At 41.2% G+C, this 25,621-nt stretch overlaps 1 protein-coding gene across 1 annotated transcript; it reads left to right on the top strand.

The window, feature by feature from the left end:
- The first annotated feature begins 10,350 nt into the window (after positions 1-10,350).
- On the top strand, positions 10,351-23,916 carry HSD11B2 (hydroxysteroid 11-beta dehydrogenase 2). Its single transcript, XM_053449788.1, has 5 exons — positions 10,351-10,627; positions 19,294-19,506; positions 20,858-21,043; positions 21,528-21,665; positions 23,555-23,916. The coding sequence occupies exons 1-5, from the start codon at positions 10,351-10,353 to the stop codon at positions 23,914-23,916; spliced, it is 1,176 nt and encodes a 391-aa protein (XP_053305763.1).
- Positions 23,917-25,621: the final 1,705 nt, after the last annotated feature.

Consider the following 25,621-nt stretch of genomic DNA (forward strand, 5'->3'; position numbering starts at 1 on the left):
TTGCTGGAGGGGTTGCGTACGCTGGTGGATACCTGGGGGGCCAGGCAGCAGGGTGGTGTATCTCCAGGCAGCGTCAGGCACGTGTGGGCTCTGGGTGGAAAGGGGCCTGGAGGGGTTGTAGCGCCTGGTGAGGAGCTCTGGGATTTGTCTTTGGCGGTAGTTGAGGCGGTGATGGGCTGGCTTGCAACGTGGCTGGGGGGGATGCTGCAGCTGCAGGGTGTAGTGTGCTAGAGTCAGCGAGGCAGACGGCTTACGTCTCTTTTGCAGGGCCTTTTGGTGTTCACTTAAAGTCTGAGGTGAAAGAGAGGATTTTGAAGGGTGAATATGTGGAATTGTTTTCTTTGCTTCCTCTGGAGGAGTCAATGAAAAGAAGGCTGATAAGAAGAAGAAGAAGAAGGAGGAGGAGGAAAGAAATGGCAGTACCGTAAGTTGCCCAAGACGTTTGGGAATTGGCTGTGGGCCTTTTGCATACTGGCAAGTATTATTGGGGAAAAAACTTCTGATAGGTGTTCTGCTATGTGGATAGGATTTGGGAGGCGTACCGGTTGCATGGTGGACTGGCTTGGTGGCACTATGACGAGCAGTTTTGTCAGCGTTTGGCGGCTAGCCAGGGCATGTGGTGGGACCAGATATACCTCTTTTGATAAGGCGGTGGAATTGGTGCGGGATGCTGTACCAGGGACGTTGCTGGGAAAGGCGGATGTGGAGTCCGCTTTCCGGCTGTTGCCAATTCACCCTGAGTGCCAGCATCTTTTGGGATGCTGGTTTGATGGAGCGTTTTACGTTGACTTGTGCCTTCCTATAAGTTGTTCGATTTCATGTGCTTATTTTGAAAAGTTGACAGGAATGCAGAGCGTGGCTAGGTCAGGGGGTCAAACAAAGTTCAGCGGGGAGGAGGAAGTGAGGGGGGTATATAAGTTTGGGGCATAAGGGGGTTCTGGGCTTTTTGTTGTGCCAGCTTACCTGGTGTGTTTGACCCACTCTCCCTCCCTGTATTTTGTGATGTTTCCTGTTATCATGGTGACCTTGTTTACTAATTTTTCTTTGTTTTGTTTTAGGATTTTGTCACAGCCGGGGGGGGGGCGTTAGCTTGCCAGGGGGTGTTATGTGGTTATTGCCACTGGTGTTAAAGTGTCGGTGGGAGGTTCCTGGCTGGGCATGTTGCTGGCACCTCAGGTGGGCTGGATGCCCTCCCATAAGGTTCATCAGGTTGCGTGACAATGATGTTAATAAATCGGCTGTGGCCTTTTCATCCCACATTTACTGTCTATGTTTTTATTTGGGGGATTTATTGGGGATAACATATTTGTTATTTATTTATTTGACTGTGAATATAACATGTATTGAAACTTTGTCAGTTCAATGTTTTATTTATAGAATAGGTAATGATTAGTTGGAAGCTAACGTGGCAGAGCTGGTTATATATCATCGGTCGAGCTCTCTAGTTCCCGGGTGTAGCCAGCTGGAAGCACACATGTCACTGTTTATTATGTAAATCTGGCAGTACATGTTTGTCCTTTATTCATTTCTTAAATGTATGCCACCCAGATTCAGGACCCATCAGTGATTTTTTTGCCAACCTACTCCAAAAACAATAAACATAATGTTCTTTATGCAAGTAGTAATTATCTTTGAGTCAATAGCGGGATGGTTTTATGGATTATAATGGAATGTTCTAATAGAAAGGAAAACTGTTATCAAAACTTTACCTGATCATCTTATTCTTTAAACTTATCAATCAGTAAAGTATCTTGCTAAATTCTCTCCAGTGCCGGATGTCTGTGTATTCAAGTTTTCAGTTATCTCCTTTTCTCTCAGTAGACTTAGTGGTGTCATGTTGGAGATGGACCACATTTACTACCAAATAACGAGTCATCTCAAAACAGACAGTGATCAGTAACCAAGCTCTTTTCTAATCTGTTCCTTTTTCCCTCTGTCAATGAAGTCAAATATGCCACTGTTCCAACATATATTTACCTGCCGAACATCCTAGGCTTCCATGGATGAGCCATAGTTTTAGGAACACGTACCTTTGTCCTGTTACCCCGGTCATTACCATTTCAAACCTACAAGTGTTTTTTTTTTTTTCTGGCAGTGGAATTGACAGACTTTGTAGAGTTAGTTTCTCTTCTACTTTGGTTGTATGGAATAATAGCTTTGGCTATTCTGCTGTATCAAGGCATCCACTTGGCCGTAGCCACCAATACGGTAGACACTTGTTGACTGCCTCTGACAAAATGTCCCAGAAAGTGCACTTTAAATACTGGGAGCTCTCTTTATTCAAGTGTCCATCTTTGGCTGGAATGAAGTTATGAGTTCAAAGCCATCGGACCAGAGCAAAGTTCACAATAGATTACAAAAACTCTATAGTACCCACTAAATGGGAATACAACATATGGGACATTCTATGAACTATATGGATAAAGCTGGGTTGTATTAATTTTGTTTGTAGGAGCTCATCTGTGATATGATAATTAGTGGAGAGGGTTCACCCTTTTCTAAATTACTACTTTAATGATGATTGATGAAATAATGAATGCAAAGCTATACTTTGTCTCTCTATTTGACTTTGTATCTTTTTTAGTACAGCACTGAGCAGTTCCGCAGCGCATCTTGCCATCCATACATTTAGGGTGACCGACAAAGCTTGAATTGACGACTAAGATATTGTTTTTCGTTATTAGATGTGTTATGTTTAGCAGGACATGACACTTGTTCAATTTTTATTTATTTTTTATTTGGTAAACCTCCAGGTTTTTGCAAAATCCACTTGAAAGCCAACAGACCTCCAGCACTCCACCATGTGGGGATCCAATAATCAAAGCCTGAATACTCCAGGATGGAAGAAAGCTGGCTGTAAGACTGTAGGTATCTTAATATCCCATATAAACCCATAAGATTATCACAAAAGAATTCTCATAAACTTTCCTCAATAGCAAAACAAGTCTTTATTCACTTGAATTAGCACAAGATCTTTATCATACTGAAGCCAGCAATGTGTTCACATTTTTATACAGTAGACATTTTCAGACCATGAGAAAGCTCCTGAAATTCTTACAGCCAAGTCAGTCTGCAAAAAAAAAAAAAAAAAAAAAAAACCATCCTACACAATTCTCAGTCCTGGTAAAATTGTGTCTTGTTACAAGTAGAATTGAAGTCGTGCCATATCCACACTGAACAGGAGTTTAAGATGTGCATGCGTTGGACGCGATTCCTGCTTGCTGGGGGCTTACAGCGCAAACTGTACTTCTGTATGTACCAGAAACATACCGATCCATTGTGGGCAACGGGGATCTAGTGGAGTAAGAAATACAAAAGATATAATTGGTCTTATTTTGATTAATGTAGATGAAACAGTACACATACCAAATGTCTTACTTGTTGACTTCAGTTGGTGAAGCAGATCTTAGCGGTGTTGGTAATTTTTTGTAACTGCAAGTGATTTCAGGACCTTCTCAGACCAATACATGCGCCTGTAAAACAGAATTTGCATTGTTAGATCCTTGAATTCACAAAATGCCAGAAAGGTCTGGCAACATTCACTATACAATGGTGTTACTGGCCAACGGTGGTGACCAAATAGCTCAAATGTAAGCCATTACTTTGAAGATGAAGTTATTCCAAATTCACCTGTGTCCATGCAGGGATTTTAGTTGTCATATAGTAGTGACAGAAGTACCAACTAGAATGCTCAGATATTATTGAATCAGAGTAAAGAGGGGACTCAGCTCTGGACTGCGTAACCCTGAGAATTGTCCATTTGGTCAGAGATGGCGAGACTCTGGGTCAAAGTCTAACTGCCTTATCTTATTGATTATAAATATTATTGTATATAGCGCCATGTTATTAATAAATACCATGACAATTCCCCATGAACATATAAGACATCCCTCTTGCAAGATTGACCTAATTATTTGACAGGTTGCAGATATGATAAAATAATCCAGAACTCAGTGTACTCTGTATGGCATGGAACATTTTTATTGTAGCTTTGTCAAAATAGCCAACACCTTGCAAATCTGGTTTGGAAGTATGCAAGAACCTTGTACGATGATCTAGAGGATGATGTGTTATTGTGAAAGAGGCTTGGGAATCAACCCATTTCCTACATGTGTCAGTAAACCATATATTAGACAAATACAATTACCCGATATTTTTTCCATGGAGAATGAAGTACATTAATGGTCTTGTAATAAGACACAACAGAACATGACACAAAAAATACATCTGAATTTACATTTTTGGGGTTAAAAAAAAAAAGTCTGCTAGTATGTCTCAAGCAAGCCATTATTCGAACCTTTAATTTTTAACATGACAATGTCTCATGTACGTCTACCTTCTCTCTGAAAAGGGGACACTAGTGGTTATGTTTAAGACAGTTTCCTAACTACAGGGGCTGCGACCGGACCCGTGCCTTTAGGGGGCCTGGTGTGACCCCTTCTCGTCTCCTCATATCGGTTCAAAATTGTTTAGAATGGGGCCTTCTGACTTGGACTGCCCCGATCTAGGTCGGAAGGGCCCTTTCTAGACTATTTTGAACCGGCACAGGCAGACAGGGGTGTATTGTGGGCTTTGTGACCCTGTGAAACCAAGGCTGCTCGCACATTGCGTGCAAGCAGTCAAAGGGAAAGGTGCAGGAGCAATGAGAGGTAAGCAGGAGGTATGTATGTGTGTTTCTATGTGCATATATCTGTGTGAGCATGGATCTGTAATGGAGTGTGTGTGAGCATGGATCTGTAATTGAGCATTTGTTTCCCTTTAGGGGGCCTGGTGCAACCCCCTCTTCCGGCCATACACAAATGGATGTGCAATTGTGTTAGAGTGAGAGCATGGCTGTGTAAGTGGGGTGAAATGGAGTGTGTGGCTCATCATATCTTAGCCCGTAACTGGATGTTGGTGTCGAGAGCACAGGAGTGTAAGAAAGCATACAGTGATAGAAACACTTCACAAATAAGACCCAAGCAGAATGTTTAGTTATAGGTATAAAACAAGGCAAAGTAGGCATCTCACCATAAAACAGCAGAGTAGGAGGCATATCATGTATACAGACTGCTGGGGAGCATGAAGGTAGGAGTCCAGGTAAGTATCCAAAAGGGTCTGGGACAGGTAGCAAGCAAAAAGGGGAAATCCAAAAGGCAGTCCAGGTCAAACAGGTAACAGGCTGGCAAAAGAGTAAATCCAAAAGGCAGTCCAGGGCAAACGGGTAACAGGCTGGCAAAAGGGTAAATTCAAAAGGCAGTCCAGGTCAAAAAAAGGCAGGCAGGTCCAAGAGACAGATCCAGAGTCCAACATGACCTATGGCTTCAAAACACTGAATGAACTCACTACCCGGGGAGGCAGGTATATAAAGCCTGTTGATTAGGTCAGGTGTGAGTGGTCTAGGCTTCAGGTGAGGGAGGCAGGGTAATAGCATAACAATACACAGCTGAACCGAAATACACAGCACATTCATTATAGCAAATGAAGGGTACAAGGATAGAATGCTTACAGTGTGCGTGAGTGAGTGAGTGAGTTTGACTAAGTGTGTGTAATTTGTGTGTTTATTTATGTTTTATGACGGGGGGCAAGAAGCAAAGAAGGAACATATTAGCTGCTGAAGTTGGGGGCTCCGGGCTGAATATTTGCATTCTGTGGTTTCTAGTAATGCCCCTGGTTTAAAAGTTCTTGAAAGTGTGCAATATTAATGCAATTGTGACACAATTATGTATGACTGGGGACGTGATTATTGTGTACATGTCAATGAGAGCAGCCATCTTGATTTGCAAACCTGTTTTGGTGGAGCCAACATTCTGTTTCTGGTTTCCTGGAGAGAGGTGAAGAGTTAAAGACAGGTGTGTGGTTAAGGTTGCTGTTTGTGCCCCCTTCTACCATAATAGGGGCACCTTGGCCTTTCTCGGGGACCCTCGTGCACGTGCTGCATGTTAGTAGCTGGCTCTTTAAAATGAATGCTGTGTAGATTTCATGTGCACTATAGCCCTTTACTGTACATACCGTACGATCATACGTGATTATGTTGTCTGTTTATTGTAACGTGATTGTTATTAGCCAGTTGGCCTCAACTTGCAGTTTGTCATTGTATGCATGGAGTTCAAATTACCATTAAACATTATTTGAAAAAAGCTAAATTATACCTTTGTATTTATTTAACCCCTTAATGACAAAGCTTGTACATGTATGGAAAAATACATTGTTTTTAATGGGTTTTGGGACCGCCCACTGTCCTTAAGGGGTTAAAGAGATCTGTGTTGCAAAAGATTTAAAACAGATAACATATGGTTATCCACAGTTTAACCTATACAACTTCCTTGGGCCACTTCAAAAGCGGAGGGCCATGTCGGTGGCCAATACAAGGGAAGAAACCTTACTGCTATACATGCAAATCAGCACCAAAACCCTAAAAAAAAAATGCAGAGTTCTAAGACACATAACGTAGAAAATAATTGTTACAAATTCTGAACAGATTGGAAAACATCTTAACACTTAGTAGACGTTCTTCCTACCTGTGGATATATGATTCTTGTCTGCTCCATGTATACTCATATGCACCCACTTACAAAACTTACTTATAGCGCTTGCCTGAACATATAACAGGCGTCTTCGGAGATCAAACCAGTAACCTGTATTGGAGGTTCTACACATAACCAGACCACTTTCCTTCTCCCTGTGGATATATGATTCTTGTCTGCTCCATGTATACTCATATGCACCCACTTACAAAACTTACTTGTAGCGCCTGCCTGAACATATAACAGGCGTCTTCCGAAATCAAACCAGTAACCTGTATTGGAGGTTCTACACATATCCAGACGCCTGGGCTCTGTCCTGCCCCATGGATATATGAGGCTTGTCTGCTCCCCACGCTATATATAAATATTTTGCGCTTAAAAAAAATATATAAGATACACTGCCAGGTCTTGAACCAGCAAACTTGTGTTTCGTAGGCATCAAACCCAACCGCTAGGCCACCGAGATCTTACAGCTGACGCCTCCCCCAAGGACATGTAATGCCTGCCTGCTCCTGAGCGCCTGAGCAGGCAGGCATTACATGTCCTTGGGGGAGGAATCAGATGTAAGATCTCGGTGGCCTAGTGGTTGGTTTGATGCCTACGAAGCACAAGTTTGCTGGTTCGATCCCTGGTGGTGCTTCTATAATGCGCCTGTGTGTATATGCACAGCTGTGCTAATATATAAGATTTACAGTGCACATGTATCTTATTATTTTTTTTTACGCGCAAAATATTTATATATAGCGACATTAAAAACAGGTGCCTTATCTCGTGATTCTTTTCCCATGAGTCCTAACACAAGTACGCCGTCACACACAAACAGAAACATACCCATACACAACCACACCGACTCAAGCACTCACTAAGGCCGACACCACCACCACGGACAACGTGAACTACGTTAGGGCTCATGGGAATTGAACCAGCAACCTTTTGTATGGTGCATAAGACACCTGGCCATTGTGCCACCCGCGTGGCCAACCATTGAAGCTTTTTTTGGTAATCATATCTTTTATTTCAACCTCTCTATATATGTCTATATATATAAAGAAACTATAATAACACATGAAGGCACCCAGGGGGATCGAACCGACAACCTTTTGTATGGTGCATAAGACACCTGGCCATTGTGCCACCCGTGTGGCCAAGCATTGAAGTTTTTTTTGGTAATCATATCTTTTATTTCAACCTCTCTATATATGTCTATATATATAAAGAAACTATAATAATACACAAAGGCACCCAGGGGGATCGAACCGGCAACCTTCAGTATTGGAGGTTCTTCACTTAACCTGCGCACCACCAGGCAGTCGGAGATGTTCCCACCACACGGATATATGGGCCGTGCCTGCTCCCCACTCACATATACACAGAAACAGTGAGGCTTTATTAGTCCATGGGGGACAAACACAAGTAACAACCTTGTGGCGTAGTGGTTAGGTTGGTTGCCTATAATGCGCAAGGTTGCTGGTTTGTTCCCATATGAGCACATTCAATCTAATGTTCACATGGTTCTGTTTTACTTTTTTTTTTTAATTGAAAATATTTTTACATAAAAACAGGTGTCTTATCTCATGATTTAATATCCCATGTAATACACACAGCAACTCAAACACACTTGTACAAACCACCACCACCACAAACATTAGGGGCCCATGGGATTCAAACCAGCAACCTTCTGCATGGTGCACAAGACACCTGACCACCGTGCCACCAGCGCAGACAGTTACTCCGCCCTTCGGTAGTTCTCATATACTCAAATGCACCCTTTCTAACAATCTATATATAGCAACTATACACTTAAATACAGGCATTGTGGGGGGTTAAACCAGTTAGCTTCTGTATTGGAGGCTACACACCTAAACGCAACGCCACAAGACAGTTGAAATTATTTTGTGCCATGGATATATTATACTTGCCTGTTTCCAACTTGCATATACCCATATGCACCTAGTCTTTGTCAGGAACAGGCATGCATCATATGTACATGGGGAGGGCTCTGAGTTTGGTCTCGGTGTGGTTTTGCTGCCAATCAGTGCTGTGCCGGATATGGCGTCTGTGACGATACGGATACCTGGAGCAGCCTCTCCCCCAGGATGTATCGTCCAGAAAGGAGCGTTGCTGAGACCGGGGTCAAGTCTGTGACTATATCTCCCCCAGGATGCTGGTCTCAGTAGGGGAAACTTTTGGAGCGAGGCTGAAGGGTCAGTAGACGGTAGCAGGTTTGACCTGAGCTGGGGTAGGCATCGAGTCCTTTAGCCACTGCATAGGGAGGCAGGTATTGATCCCTCTGCCTCCAAGTACAGCCTTTACAGAGGCTGCCAAGTGTTAAGCTCAATGCTGACAGATCCGAAGACTCTGCCGCAACCCTCCCAAGAAATGGACGCACACCAAACTCTTGGGGAAGACTTCTCTGTTTATTGCAAGGCATACAAGGTTATGGAGGGGTGGGTCAAACACTACAAACAACCAAGTACTTTGTATACAAAAGGAAAGTTAACATAAAGAAATTAACTCAGGCATTTAATAAATACGATACAATAGTTCACACCACAACAAAGGATCAATACCATCACCTCAAGATAATGGTATTGCAGACAGGAAGCAGCACCAATAAACATAACAGGATTATACAAAGAAGAACTTCAGTTTGAAAATACAAAATACACATTAATCCTTGTATACCCACAAGTCTCAGCCGGCTACCATCACAGCGTCATATCCGCCTATGGCGACACTAATTGACAAATGGGAGTTTGAATAGGAGAACTTCCCATCCAACGGCACAACTATTTTTTTTGCCACACCAGCTGCATTGGCAGCCGCGGCCACACATTCAATTGGCTTACCAGCCTCAGGACTGGCCCCAGGCAAAGTGTCCTACTGGGAAATTTCCAGGTATCCCAGTAGGACAATCCTTGTTAATTCCTCTGACATGGGAAATCCTATGGCACAACAACATCGCAATACATTGTTCCCCTCATCTTTTCCGCTGCTTTAGAAACCTGGCACCACAGCACCACAGGCAGGAGAAATCAGGTGGCCAACATAGCCAGCCTACACTCCCACCAAACAATGTATGTACAGGTCTGGGACTAAAACAGTGGGACCATTCAACTGTATAGATCACATAAATACATAGAGTTTCCCCGAGTAAGTAAAAACATAACTACAAAAAATGAAAATAATAACATAACCAAGGAGAACAAAAAGACATGGACTTCATTGATTGAACATTACATGATGCAACAAGTTAAGAAGTTGTACACTAGCTTTATTTCAGTAGGATTATTCCTTTCTCTCTCTCTTCTCTGTAAATATGTTTTGGACAGTGGGGCATGTTCTCTGCCATGTGTTTTTGGGCTGTTTTATTGCTGTGCCATTTGGCTGGACCTGCTCTCCTCCTCCACACCCTTTGGGCTTTAATGTTTGCAGTCCTCCCCTGCTAATCAGAGCAGGTGTTGTGGCATCTAAACGCGTATTACAGCTCGTGGTTACCTTAGTTCATTTTCTGCTCTCCTTTCTTCTTCTTTTTCCGCATTATCATTGGGTTCATTGTCCTGTGGCCCCAGTCGCAGCGTGCAGTGCGAGCAGCGCCTGCGAGTCAGAGGGAGAAGGCATTGAGTTGAATCATAGGCGTACAGATTAGAAGTGGCCACTCCTTCCCTCCCGTGTTGGCTGCTCTTTTATAAATAGAGTGTAGTGGTGTGTGTGTGTGTACAATACTTCTTAAGCTCCCGTGGACTTTGTGCAGAACTTCTGTCCTTTGATAAACTCTCCGCTACCCCTTTTCTTCACGCTCCCTGCTCTGCCCCCCTCCTCCCTGCCAACCTCTGTGCCTGCCATGGAGCTGTCCACCTCTGTCTCCCTCTGGGCTTATGGATCAGTCTGGCTCTTTTTCTCATTTCTGGTCTTCTTCAAGTGTTCCAATTCTGACATGGTTCTCACCCCTGCCCTGCCGGTGTACTTTGTTCTCCTTGTGCTCTTGGAGTGGTTCTGTCACCTGTATCTGCCTGTGCTTCTTGGGATCGTGCTGCTCAGTTCTGCCTGTTGGTATGTCTTAGGTGTTGCCTCCCCCAGGAGAATGCTGCCAGTTGCAGGAAAAGCTGTGTTCGTCACAGGTAAGCCATCTGTAGCCAACACCATTCTAGGGTATTTTGGAACTACAGCTCCAATCACTCTCAGCCAAGAGCTGGTAAAGATCACCCCACCCTGCATCTACAACTCCTGTTGTATCTCTATCTGTAAGCATATCTTTGTTTTGTATTGTTAATTAGCCCAGATGTCTAAAAAGTACTTAACAAATAGAGAATAATAATAATAATAATAATAATAATAATCTGTGCACTAATAGTACCCGCTTGTGGGTTATCCTGGCGTATTGATAAATCCACATAAAATTAATCATTAATGTGCTCATGGCTAGCAAGTGAGATCATTTACAATTCATTGCTCACCTATCTAGAGCTCAAAGGGTTAAAACTTTCCCAGTTGCTCTTGGATTGTTAAATGCACTTTCTAATGAGTTCAAAAGTGTGCCCGGCGACCCTACTGCCACCCACAAAGAATACGTGCTCTCCAATGGCTTCCCCGTTGACGAGCGAGATAAAAGGATATACGTTTGCGTTCTTTGTAGGAGCCGATAAGTATGGATTCTTAATGGTGATGTACGTATTGTAGTACAGGCAGCTTTGATCACCTCGATGCATGAATGGTTATGCATACATTTATCAGTCACATGACTTTGAAGTTTAATTTCAACCAATGGTACAGTTACTCCAGGGGGTGTGACTCTATGAATGAAGCCGTAGTACAAAGCTGAGCCAGAGTCTGCGTTTAATTCAAAGCACCCCGCCGGTATTGTTTGGATGTAGTGGCACTCCAGCTTTAACTAGGAGGGCTTGCAAGTTGATTCTTAGAGCAATTGTTTGGTTATTACGCCCGTAAGGCTTCATTGTGACGGGACTGGCGAATACACATCCGAGGTGCAATGAGATATTAAACTATAATAGCCATCTTTCGCTATGCCCCCAACCTTTTCTGTGTAAAGGGAAGACTAAAGCCGCTTTTTCCCTTTACATGGCGGGGCTAAACCCTCATACTGGTCATCTGTCGAGCCTTCTAGCGGAGACGTAATCTCATTAAACGTTACTTGTCATATAGCGCTTGTGTAATGGTGCTCTGAACCTCACTACGCATCATACCGGGTAAACCACAGTGGGCTTCTACTGAAAGAAGGGCTGAGTTGAGCCCCCATAAACCATAGTTAAATCAGTGAGAAATCCCTGTATATTACCTATGCATTATGCTGGGCCACCTTATGTGTCTCCCTGGGTCGGACCTTCATAACGCATAGCGAGATTTGCGACCTGAAATGGCCAACTCGATTCTGGTTTAAATAATACACGTGTGAACATCTGTAGACGTTTTCAGCATGAGGCAGAGGCTGATTTCGTGCTTTCATATAAGGTGACTCAAAATCTAAATCCACGCATTCATCAGAACAGGGAGGGTGGTTGTATGGGAACGCTTGAATGGTACCCAGAAGGACACGTGTAAAGAGCCGTGTACGCAGACGGAGTCTGGCTTCATACATGCTTCGACTCTGCTTGTGTCGCTTTGTCGTCAGTTTATTGACCTGAACACCCAGCCAAAAGAGAAGGTCATAGCCAGAGAGGTTGTTTGTGTTTTAATCTTTAGTATAAGTGATAGTTAATGATTTTGCGCACCTGGGTAAAACATGAGACGGGTAATCATGTATTTCTTCTAGGTAGACTTACAGTCTATCGGTGCATTGGATGGAAGCTGGAGTAACTTTTCTTGCTCTGTATTCATTTATATGCACCGTTTTATGGTTTATTCTTGCATTATGTGAGTTTCAACGCACTAGAAACACTATAACCTTTTACACAAGTGGCAAAATAAGATGTTATCTTGCTTGAGTTGAGTTCCTAGTGGCTTCAGGAGCTTGGCGATGCCACCAGGTGCTCCTTTTCCTTCACCAAATGTGATCGATTTGGAGTAGGAAGACTTCTAACTATTCTTCTCTGAAATAAACCAAAAATAAGATAAGCCACTGTCCTTCTAGAGTTACTTACACCCAAGCTTTATCTCCGTATCCAAGGGCATCACAAGGTTTAGTGTATGATCTCCTACAAGGTTATGTGATGGAAACTCCTCTATTTAATCTGTAAATGATAGAATAACATTAGAACTTTCATCCGACTGCCGCTTTTCTTTTCCTATCTTATGTAATCGTCCAGCAGATGCAGAAATGTCACAGTAGTTTGACATACAGTAGAACTTCATGTCCTCGAAACATATACTTTGTGCCGCGTTACAAGAATTCCTGATATAATGAAAAGGTCAGATACGGAATTACTGTTATTCTTATCCACCCTTTTAAAAAAAAAAAAAAAAACCCTCCAGATATAATAAATCAGAACTTGTCGGGGGCAAGATCCCCCCCCCAAGGAGTGCTGGCAGCTCTGTAGCAGTCCAACATATTATAATTATTATGATTATACAAATTCTAAGCATTTACCATGTGTATACTATTGTTCCAGTACATTTGGCATAGATCCAGCCTTTTTTTCTTATTTGGTCAGAGTCCGAGGACTAAGAAAAATATTAAGAAAAGTTTACAATTGTGCTGTGTTTGCAGGTGTTCAGAATCCATTCACAATCCTATAGATTGTATATGTATAGCTCCGGAGTTTATTCATTCGATGTGGGCCGGAGTAAAATGATATCGTACATGTGCTTTCGATTAAGTTTTTCATATTGGTTTCTGAGAAGCAGAAAAAGGTAATGGAATAAATGTATTCGGTTGCCGACCGTCTGCTAAAATAACATTTCCCCCCTTTTAACGGTCCAAGATATACCATCGTGTATTAATGTGTAGTGTGATTGACTAAGTATGCTGGGGAAGGAAATTACTGTTTTTATTCTAAGTGGAACAGCAGCTTTAAAGCTCTGGGGTTGGAAGGGGTCATTGGTGGTCACTTTGACGTATAGGTAGCCATACCCACTGCACCCGATTAAATGTTTAGTAAATGAAACAATTCACTCTGCAACTCTTACATAACTGTTATCCCTCCCCAGAGTATTTGGGGGGGGGGGCTTGAAATAAATGGGATACTTAAAAAATGCTTAGTATATCCAAGTTTGTTGGAAAGGTACCCAGAGCGAGCCGATCCAAAACAATATTCTGCAAGTCTGTAAGGGCGCAGCCAGCATTAATATCCCTAAACCCTTTGCAAGCTTCGTGAGCCAGAGTAGTCCGTGAACCCGTTTGGTGAAAGGTTGATTTACGGAGTAAACTTTCAGCGCAGATGGTAGATATTACGCCTTGGATGGCCAGAGCTCCGAACAGAGCGAGGCCAGTAATTACCCGTGGGGGAGATGTACAAAGAGGAATGCTTAAGAAGAAGCAACTTTAAAAATAGTATTGAACCAAAGCAGCTCTTCGCGTTGGATCCATCTCAACATAATGCATGCTGCGCAAAATAGTCAGAGACCCCTCCCCAGTGTCCCCCTTTAGAGCTCAGATTCCCATGATGCCCCACGTTTCCAGGAGCTCAGAACGTTGTGTTGCTATGAGTGCATCTTCTGTAGCCCTTTTTTTGTCTCATTTTCTTAGCTGTGTAAGGACAGAAATGCACCTTTTTTCCCCCCCACACACCTTTTATCTGATGATTTAGAACAAGCCTCTTCCCATATCACAAGCACGGTTAAGACAAGCGTCACTTAGTAGAACGTTGGCGGTTTATAACTTTGTTGAAGCTTTATACGTGTAACTATACTTTATAGCTGTTCAATTTCATCTTCAAACCATTGACCTGCCAGCGATTGCACCTGACACACCTGTGTTGAATCTGAGTAATGTATAACACTTAATCTCGTAAACCGTTTATATTGTGTGTTACGTGGCACCTTCCCCAAGAGGTTTCTCTTTAAGCTTTTGCTCTGGCCCCTGGAATGGTCCACCAATGTCTGTGCTTCTGAAGTGTATATTGTGTAGTAAGAACACAAGAAACTCTGCTAACATTTAGCTATACACAGTAAATGTGTAATTCCTAATAAATACATATAACTTGTATAACCTGTTGCTGACTGTGCCATGGACATCACTGTCCACAGTTGAGCATGTTTGATTTTGTGCTGCTTTTATCAATTGTAATTCCATGACTTACCCTGGTGAACAGTAGACCAAACTTATGACGTATGCAATGGAGTACACATTAAACAAACATGAGGCACAACACACCAAAAAACATCTTCTTTAGGGTAATAGTAAACATTGGGTATATAGCACTGTAATAAGACACCAAGTTATGGTGGAAGTGCAGAAGGGTATCATTTGCCAGACAGTAAGACGGCGCAGGTGGGGAGTCCAGTAAGTTAACCCATTCAGTGGAAGACTTACCATCAATTTTAACCAATTCGCTGAGTTTTTTGAGCATGCGGCAGCTCTTTTAGGCTAAGGATGTTTTCTTGGAACAGAAAGCCTGTTTACATCATGTAGAAATTACTTATGGATGGTGAAAAGGTGGGTATAATGCATGGGTAACCAAAAAAACCCTGGTTCTAGTGTTGGTGAAAAAAGTTAGGCGATTGGGAAGTAAATTCTTTGAGCACTGACCATATGCAGGTATCTGATTTAGAAATGTATTCACTTACCCATTTTTGCCCCAGAGTGAATTAAACTTGTACTCAGCAGCTATGGATCACATCATTCTATTGCACAATGATTTGCGTTTACCCTATAATGGCCCTCCATAACGCATGCAATAATTAGTAAGTTGAAATTCTCAGTTATACTGATAATTGAAGACCAGCTTTGCAAAGTTGAGTAATAACGACTACATCTGAAAAAAAGTTTAATAGAAATACCAGCCCTATTGTAGATGACTTTATGACATCTGTTTCATGCAACAGGCTTAAGACCTTCTGTATAAGTTGAAAGTATAATTTTCCTTTGGAAACGTGAATTCTATTTGATGTTTCTACAGGGAATGTTATTAAAGTGCGAGTAGTTTTGTTTCCATAGCATTTTCCCTTTATACTTAATAAAAAGGTATATCCATAGGATGACGTGAAGAGTAACTTGTGCCAATGAAAACGTGATCACTCTAAGCTTGTGCGATATACGTAAAGCCCAATGCAGACGGGAATGGTGGGGTGGCTTCTGTCCAAGTTCCTCTGTTCGTTGATACTTATTGGCTACAGGCCAAGGGGTATTCTCTCTAGGAATTAGGTTTGAGGCTATAATCTTTACAGCAAAACAACTCCAGCAATAGTCCCCGCTGCAACGTCTGACGCAAAAATCCTTTTGCCGCTTTCATACAATACTCCGGAAGTAGACACTTACTGCTTGTCTTTCGCGTGTATGTCTTGTGTATAGTGTTGTCTCCTTGCCCTCACACTGTAGAATGGAGGCATCACCGAAGCGACAATACTTGGGGAATTTGGCACCAGTGCTAGATTTAAGATATGCTCAGTTATTAATCCTACCATGTCATGAGTTACTACATTATGGTAATAAAACATTACTAGCAGACACAACATTGCTTAATGATAGACATTCTTTAAATTGGCAGAAAATTGTTTAATAGAGCAATTAGAAGATTTAATTTACAAACTATGCACACTGTTCTTAAAGCTATGCCATGGTTGTTTCTTGGGATACGGTAAAACTGCTGGTTTCTGGTATAGAAGATGTCGATTCTGCCAGCAGATAGGATGGTCCCAAAAGCATACAAGGGAACAAAAAGTTGGCATTCACATGTCATAAAATTGGCATAAAACGTTTCTTGCTCTCTCAAAATGTCTACAACTGCAGCAGCCACTATGAAACTCATTATTAATGCAACAATTTTGTAATTTTATGGGGTGGAGTTCACACGGTGTGTGCAGAATCAGGGAGGGTGCTCCATGTGTGATCACCAAGCGGGAACTGTATGTTCTTGAGCTCCACATTGCCCAGAATTAGTCTCACCTGTTCATTAGGTCCCGTCAGCAGGTACGCAGCTAGGAAGCTTATCAGACCGGTATATCAGTCCTGGGAGCAGAACACATTGTATCAAAACCACCGTGCCCATTACTTTATAATCTTGGCCGACCCCATCAATGGAGTAAACATTATATACAAAGTACTGCTCTTTGGAGCCAAAGGTCGCTCACTCACCTTTCATTACAGAATCTTGGCAGTTCCTAGAGTTCCGTGACAGGTTGGAAGGGTGTAATATTGTATTTTTGTAAATAAAGTTGGTACATGGTAGCCACAGAAAGTGTGTCATTTCTATAGGTTTTGGGTTATTTTGCAGATTTTCATTTTGTTCATATTTTGGAGGACAGCTTCATAAAATACACTATTTTTTAATACCAATCACGTTAAATAAATCTTACCTTTAAGAGAAGCTGCAGCGGGCAATCACTCAGCGCTGTACATATCTCCTGAGGGGAAAGGAAAACAGGGGAATTCTGCGTTACCCTTCCATGCATTTAGAAGGGGGTCATGGAAAATATGAGGGTTGAAGTGTCCCTTTAAGGTTTCGTTTAAGAAAAGCCTTTCCAGGTTACATTGGTGCAGTGCGGGTAAAACCTCTGCTAAGGCTTCTTGATAATTTGCAGCCTTTAGTGTAATGGCAATATCATTCTTTCCCTTGGCAAGATACCCCTGGTGGGACCCTAAATTAAGGGATTCCAGACAGGTCAGTGACCAAAGCCTTTTAATTTATTTTATTGGTTATTTTCATAGTGGGAGTCTGCAACATGAACTCCCAAACTTCATTAATGTTAATAAAAAGTCAACCCTAGCAGGAGTGAGCTGACTCTGCGTAACATGGTGCCGATTCTTATCTTATAGATGGTAAACTCAGTTTCTTGCAGAAAAAAAATTCAGTGGATGTGGCTCCTATTAATACATAGTCAAGCGGTTAAAGATGCAAATTTGCTGCAAACTATTGAATAAATTTTGGTATAAAGTACCATTTTAACCTCAATACTCAATCTTAATCCCAGAGGTGGTAAGAACAAAGTGTCGGGACGTACTGTAGAAGATGCAAGTCACTTTTCGTTGAAGCTGGTTACGGCATTGTATTGCTTTCTCAGGGATAGATGGATTAGTTTATATATCACATGTGCATGACATGTGCCATGATGGCAGACTACCCGTGTGTGGGACACGATATATAGAAAACCTGTGTTCTAGCCCAGATCCAGGAAGGGGGGGACGTGCTTTTGTGATGAAGGTTAAACACAAGGGCAACTGCGCTGAACCAAGTCTTCAGGGCAATTTTTAAAACAATATACAAGCCATTTAATTAGCAGTCATCTAAATTTTCCATCGTTTTATAAGAAATTACCTGATTGACCTTGAACGTCCTTCCTTATCTTCAGAGAGTGCCCCAGAGTTAGCAGCAATTGGACTGGTAGGATCCCGATCCAACAAGTGGAGTTACTCAATGGTAATCCAACTAGAACAAATGTCAGACGCAGCTCCCCAGGGTGTAATTGCACAATTATTTCTGAGAAACACAAAAACATACTTTCTTACCTAATGAATGTGTATGAAGCACACAGTTTTGTTATATAAGATGTTAATCGTAGTCACAATGTTTTTATTTTCAATTCGCAGCGTTAATGATATACGTACCCAGTGTTGTCCTCCTCAGACTAATGCTAGAACAGAGCAAATACACCTTGTAAGAGACAGCATTTGATTAACCCGTTCAGATATTTTTTAACCCCTTAATGACAAAGCCCATACATGTACAGGCTCAAAATGCATCGTTTAATGGGTTTAGGGACTGCCCATAGTCCTTAAGGGGTTAATCACATAAGGAAAACAGATTTAAAAAGCCTGTTCGGTTTATAACCATTAGCTATTTAGGCATCAGAAACGGTAGAGGAAATGTTTCCAATGCCTCGTTTAGCTTAAACGTTTAAAAGTGCCAAATTCTGCAGAACAGGTGAATAACCCTTTGTCCTCTCGTGTAACAGCAGTACAACTGCATATGAACTAAATACACAGCCACTTTTAAATCAAAACCCAACAGCGGGGATCTCCCAGCTTAAAACCCACACATACTCAAATATAATATACCATGAGCGCCTCAATAACTCCAGGACACTGTCAGCTCCTTAAAACGAAGGGGCTTTAATTAGAAGGTCCTGATGAAGGGTGCTTTGATCACGCTGCCAAGCTGGAAATGGATTTCAGTTCAGTGACCGCGCAGATCTCCAGATCAGTGTGATTTATTTACTATTATGACAGGGTTGCCACTATTTTTAGAGACGCTATCATGATCATTAATGTTTGTAAAATAAGGACAAGCGATCTGTCCTTCGCTACGAGGCCAAAACATAGCTGCCAAGTTGAAACCAGATTTGTCCCCTTCCCGGTAGACCGCATCCCACATCTAATAAAAACAGCTATGGTCATATTAGCCAAAAAATATCCCCCCTATGCCTTTGCTACTTTCATGTTCCCAGCTACTTGGCTTGCAGAAAAATTTAATCAGTGATGGGGGGACCATTTAAAAACTTAATATGCATTTTAATCAGTTTAAAAACCAACAAAAAAGATAATCACTTACCTTTAGGAGAAGCTGCAGGGCTATTGTCCTATTTTCACACCGCTACCACACATTAAAGCAGCCAAATAATGCATGTTAACCATCATTCAAAGAGTTTCTATTCTGAACTGGTTTTGAAAGCTTTGCTAGTTACCGAGAGCCATATGCCATTAATTTCGATGTCCACTTCTTGTCTTTATGTTTAGGGTGTGATTCCGGATTTGGGAATGCTACAGCTCAAATACTTGACTCCATGGGTTTCAGAGTGATCGCTAGTGTGTTGGACCCCGATAGTCTGGGAGCCAAGGACCTCCAGAAAAAGTGTTCCGAGAGATTACGAATTATACAAATGGACCTCACCAAGTCAGAAGATATCCAGAAAGCTCAGCAAATAATCTCATCAGAGACTGCCGATACTGGTAAGAATTGTCAGTAGGGATATACCACAATATTGGCTACCAGAATTTCAATAGACAGCCCAATTCCCAACAACTAATCAAAGAACCCACCTTGGTCCTTACCATATTACCCCATAATGTATGGTACAACATTGAACTTCATAAGCCTACATATGAGCCCATTTTCTTAATGGAAGTAATGGCAGCTCCTATCAGAATAGAAGTGTGCTTCAAACATTTAAACTTGTTACATAAGACATTGAGGAGTGGACTTCTCTCCAGTGAGGTGTTGTTTCTAAGGATAAAGTTTCCAGCACCGTGTAACTTGGTTGTGAATGTTAGTTCGACCACACAATTTTAACCGACCTTCCAAGGGGGGGGGGGGGGTCGCAAAACAGCCAAACACTGCATGACGCAAGAGGACTTCAATGTTCATAAAAAATATATTTAAAAAAATACTTATCATTCATGCTCTTTAATTACCGTTTACTCCTTAGTTTAAATGGAACATTTCTAGTATACCCAATCTAATGATTTACCAAGTCTCTGCTTCCTGCCAAGTCTAATTGTTTTAGACTTAAATCTGACATTGTTGTGGCTTTAGCGACCTTAACCAATAATAAAGATGACAGTTAAGATTAGATTTCAAACATGTTTTTATTGCAGGGTAGACTGACTTGAATGTGATTGGACCGGTTTGAAGCAGAATATTACACAGCCAAGTAGAGTTTTAGATGTAAGATTGAACCACAAGTTACTTCCTAGAAGTTGCCGATTATGTGGTTAGTCTGCAGTGGTCAACAGTAAGTGCTTTGGAGATGTGCATACCCATCAGGATGAGAGACCGAATATCTTAGCATTCCCAAATTAATCTTGGTCATATGTTCATTGTTAGAATGTTGGGGACTTTCATGTCCCATTGCCAAAACCAATCAGAGTGTTTTTTTTGGGCTGTAGAACACATCTGCCAAACATTCCAAGCTCCTGGAAAAGAGGGACATTAGGATCATTCAATAGTCTTAGTTACCAAAAACATTATGGTCACCATCTTTCACGTCGCACTTCTGAATTCAAATGACAATTATGAAGTGATTTCTGGTGGCAGAAAGGCAAAGAACCAACAAGAAAGGTTAGATGCTTTTCCTGCAAAGACACATTCAGGGTTATGGCAATAATATTGGATTAACGTCTCAGATGGGTCCTTGTCTTGTGGATTGGTTACTTTGAAGGGTTGGAAGTTAACACAAGCTGTGTACTTGAGAAAGTTATTAGGCAACCATTTGCAGAAACCCTTGTTCTTGTGCTATAAACATTTATATATTGCATTAATTACTAGGCTGTGAAAAGCATTTATTGATCATTTTCTCTGCAGGTCTGTGGGCTTTGATAAATAATGCTGGCTATTGTGCCCACTTTGGAGATGCCGAGTTGACCCTGCAGTCCACCTACAGAGCCTGCATGGAGGTAAACTTCTTTGGAACAGTGGAGCTTACCAAGGCTCTTCTACCACTGATACGCTATGCCAAAGGAAGGGTTGTAACAGTCAGCAGTCCAGCAGGTAATTCTATTATCTTTGTGCTTTTACAAAATTTTGCATATATATATGAAGTGTATGCCAGCGCAACAGCTCAACCTGGGGCTATCAACAGAACTAGGCAACTTGGGAAGCTTAATTTAAGTAACCCAAGGCAACAATTTTACACACAATGTTCTTGACAAACTTCAACATAAGCAAATAAAGCCACATATGAAAGGCTGTTTAATGTCCTTGACATACATATTTCTATCATACCATAGAAAATAGTTTCTATTCAGATTAAGTAACCTCAAATAAGGTCACCAGCTCCATCAAGTATAAGGATGGCCACCCTGACCCACTGTGATGAATTACCAGCTCCATTAATTTTGACAGAACACTTCAATACGCATTGTTCTTTAGTGCTGGTTAAATTGTCCCTTTAAGACTTTTGCAACTTAGCATTAGAACATTGTATGCCACTTAATGTTACAGAAACTTACACAATTATGATCTACATTCACAGGTGAGATTTCGTTCCCTTTCTTGGCTGCATACGGTGCATCGAAAGCCGCTCTCAGCAGAGTTATGGACATATTTCGTCATGAACTATTCCCTTGGGGAGTTAAAGTCTGTGTCATACAACCAGGATCCTACAAAACAGGTTGGTAAAATAATGACAGATATAATAATGTCTACATTTAATGCTAGATGCCACCGACATTTGCTTACAGATACAGAGGTCCTAGGTTTCTTAGCTGGGTTCTTTGAGGTTCTTTTCTCTTTTATAATACAAACAAGCATTTTCCCCCATTGATTTTGTACCGTAGAACATGATACTCACCTATTTCAACACATGTAAAATAAACTAACTGGTATCAATAAGAAAGGTATTTAGAATTACAGATCCACCGTTGAGTTTGTCTACCTGGGATCCCCGGTACTTACGCATTGCTTCTAAAGTTGTAGGTGACCAAATGTAATCTGTGCTTGCTTGACCTGGTGTAACATGCATAGCGATTCCAGCTTCAGCTGTTATATCTATGACAGGCCATCTGGCCCTAGGAAATAGAAGTATAAAGCTACCCCCCATTCTCTAAATCAAACATTAAGTCACCTCTGTGATGGTGTCTGATGTTCCACCACCACATTCAATAAGCCATGGAGCCTTGTTCTCTGCACTCTAGAGGGTAAAAGATTAAACATTAAGATATGAAGTGCAAACAGGGCCACCCTGAATACTAAATAACTAGTTACCAATCTTTATCTTTCTTCAGAGGTAGGAACTCTCAACACTTCGTGGTGTGGGTGACCTTTTTTGAGCTCCTTAACATATTGCAACGACCTTGTTCTTGAACCCAATTGGAATCAGGAAAAAAAAAGTCTTCTGTTCCATTAAATTTGTAGCTATTCTGTACTTTTACAAGACATATTTAAGCCTTAACTTAATGTAGTCTCCAGACTAATTGTTCTGGTAGACCCCAGGAGACTAATATGGCTGGGATGCACCAATTCAGTTTATATTCATTAAACATGGTTATAGTCAAATATTCCAGAAACCCAAACAAGCTTTATTTTAACATCAACACAATCAAGGTGTAACTGCTTCTAGCTTTTAGAAATACGCAGTCGGAGAAGCAATTTCCTGCCCTTAAACCGGTTTCATCAATAAATGCATTCCTTTTGCCAGTTTACTTTTTTCCCTAATATACAACAAGTTAGACCAACCACGGAAAACAAACAGCATCAAATTAACTTGCTTTCCTGCATATAAAGATTGTAACTGATTTTCCAAAAACAGGAACATTTTGACATTTTATTGAGTTAGTGATTTTATGAACAAGTCCTAGTCGATGTGCATTCAAACGATCAGAGATGGCACGTCACCTCGCCTAAACCTACCACTAGGCATACAAGACTAATGGCAGATAAGCTTCTGGATTAATGAGTCTGTTTATAAGGTTCCAAGGGCTCTTGGGGTCGATTGATGTCGGAAATGTCTAGGTCACTTTGGAAATTACGTCCCAATCTGCCCTGGGGATGATAGATTATTGAAAAGCCCATCTATTACAATTGGGTGCAGAAGCAATTTTCTTAGAAAACCCCAATTCTAAGAAATCTGATGTTGGACCCCTGAGAATATTGGGAAACAAAAGGAATCCCAGTGCAGACCCGCAGACTTAATACATAGGATAGCAGTTGTATGGACAGACTTTATGCAATATTGTTCCAGCTTCACCAACTTTACTGTAGGTCATACAGGACCAAGCCCAGTGCAGGAAGGGTTTGGCGGCCCTGTATATTGTAGTTAAGTCATTGAAATGTGAAGCTCGATTGGTTTATACATTATGAAGGGCCATAACTTACACCTCCATGGAACTCTCAGATCTTTACTGTACATTTTCATTTGCTCTTAACTATTTCTGCCATTTTTCACTTACGGGGTTATCTAGGAATCCAAGATGTGTTAAGTGTTTGCTTGTAACATCTCAATCTAGTTAGAACAAGCATACAGATCAGTTGGTAACAATTGTTACCGTTTTATCTTCTAAGGAGCCCATTATAACCGATCTTACTGGGAACATCAGCATCAGCATTTACTGGCCTCGCTCCCCACTGAACTGCTGCAGGAGTACGGGGAGGAATATATTACAGAAACACAAAATCTTTTCTTAGACTACGGAAAAACAGCCTGCTCAGACTTCAGACCCGTAACAGACAGCATCACGGACGCAGTCCTGTCGGAGAACCCTAAAGTGAAATACTATGCAGGGAAACAAACCTGGCTCCTTTATCTCATTTGCGTGTATCTGCCAGATTGCATTAACAACCAGTTTGTCAAAAGTTTGTTCTTGAAAAACAGGTGCATCCCAAGAGCTCTCAGAAAACAAATGGCCAACTACCAGCAGGATTAATACCCCAAGATCAACCAAATGTCTCTACTTCTGCTGAGGACATACAGTAGGAACCAACATGGCTGTTAGGATTTCTTTTTTTTAAGGCAGAAAATGTATTTTCTTCATAACGAGGGTCTCATTAATTGGATTAATAGTCACCCTGTTATCTGCAGCATAATAAGGCATTTCTGTAATAGAGGGCTTCAAAAGTCTGAGATGTTTCCTTAAACATCAGCCCATGAAATGTGAATTCACTGAACACTCCAAAGCTCTAATTGCAGATACGTTTTAGTTGAATTAAAATCTGTGAGACAGTGGGATTTATTCACTGAAAGGAGAATAGGCAGGAAAGTTGTGGTTTAATGCTCTCACTTTATTATGAAGGTCCAAGCCCAGAGAGCTTTAGCTTCAAGAGCCACTCGGCCAGCCATGTAGAATGTAGAGTTAAACCAGTAGGGCTTTCTCGGTCTCCCTCACCTGCTGACTTATGTATTATACAGAACCAGCTTAGATCTTCTTACTGGAGTGTTTGACATAACGTGAGAGTTAAAGCCACAGTTCTTCCTTTCATGAATAGAACCCAGTGTGTTGTAGATGAGAGGCAACGAGCACCAAGCATTTTACAAATACCTTTTATTAAGCACCAAGCCCTGTGCAGTTTCTTCTACAAGAGCCAAGACAGCCCTGCATAATGTATGATAAACTCCATTGGGTGGGTACTTATTGTGTAGTTAAGTTGGCAAAACGATCCAAACGCAAATCCCCAGACATGAGTTGGTTAAGGAACCGATCCAATGATTAATCAGACAACCAGCTATTTTTTTTATGTGAAGGAGAAAGAAGGGTCAGCCTAAATTGTGTGGAAAAAGCTGACAAAGCATTTTCTCCTGCTTCCTGTTTGAATTTGATCTTCTAAGTTGTAATAACAAACAAATGTACTACTACATACACGTTTCTAAGAAATTATACATAGTTACCAGCAACCTCTAATAAAAGTTTCCCTATGATGCAACATTCTAAAGAGAATTATCCAATTTATTTGGACAGATATAAATCAGGAAAAACATTTCTGTACAAAAGTAGGGGAGGTTAACTATTTCATACATGAAATGTATTTAATACAACTTACCATCTTGAAAAGGTGAATTTGTCCAAAGATTTTAGATCTAATTTACATTTCTGTAAAAAGGGAAAAAAGGGTTAAAGAAAAAAAACTCCTGCTATCAAAGTATATAAAATATTTTGTTTTTTTGCTTAGATGAGTGGGTTTTTAAAATTGAAATCTGATTTTGAAGATCAAATTGTGTTAACGTTGCAGCTTTTGTTAGATACAGCAGTTCTGGTTAAAACATAATAGAACCGATAGCCTTATTTGTTTCACTATCAAGGGAGAGCGGAAGCCATTATTGATATTCTTTGCTTCCTGTTTATATTGTGGTTGAAATGTGTAAACATGTTTGAAACACCAGATTGTCTTTAAAAAGTTATTTTGTCATCTGTAGCTACTTTAAATGATCTTGTGTGGGTATATGACTTTCAACTTAAACTACCAAAGCTGTCAGTGCAGCATCATACTGATGTCGACATTGTACATGTAACAAACTTAAGCCATAAATGTCGCTTATCTCTACTGAAGTCTGCTAAGTTTTAATGTACTATGTGCCAACTGATTTAGTCCTGCATAAATAATTGCAGAGTATGGTAATGAAGTCCTCTAATGGCC

The sequence above is a fragment of the Spea bombifrons genome, chromosome 10, assembly GCF_027358695.1.
Source record: "Spea bombifrons isolate aSpeBom1 chromosome 10, aSpeBom1.2.pri, whole genome shotgun sequence".
Classification (NCBI taxonomy): Eukaryota; Metazoa; Chordata; class Amphibia; order Anura; family Pelobatidae; genus Spea; species Spea bombifrons.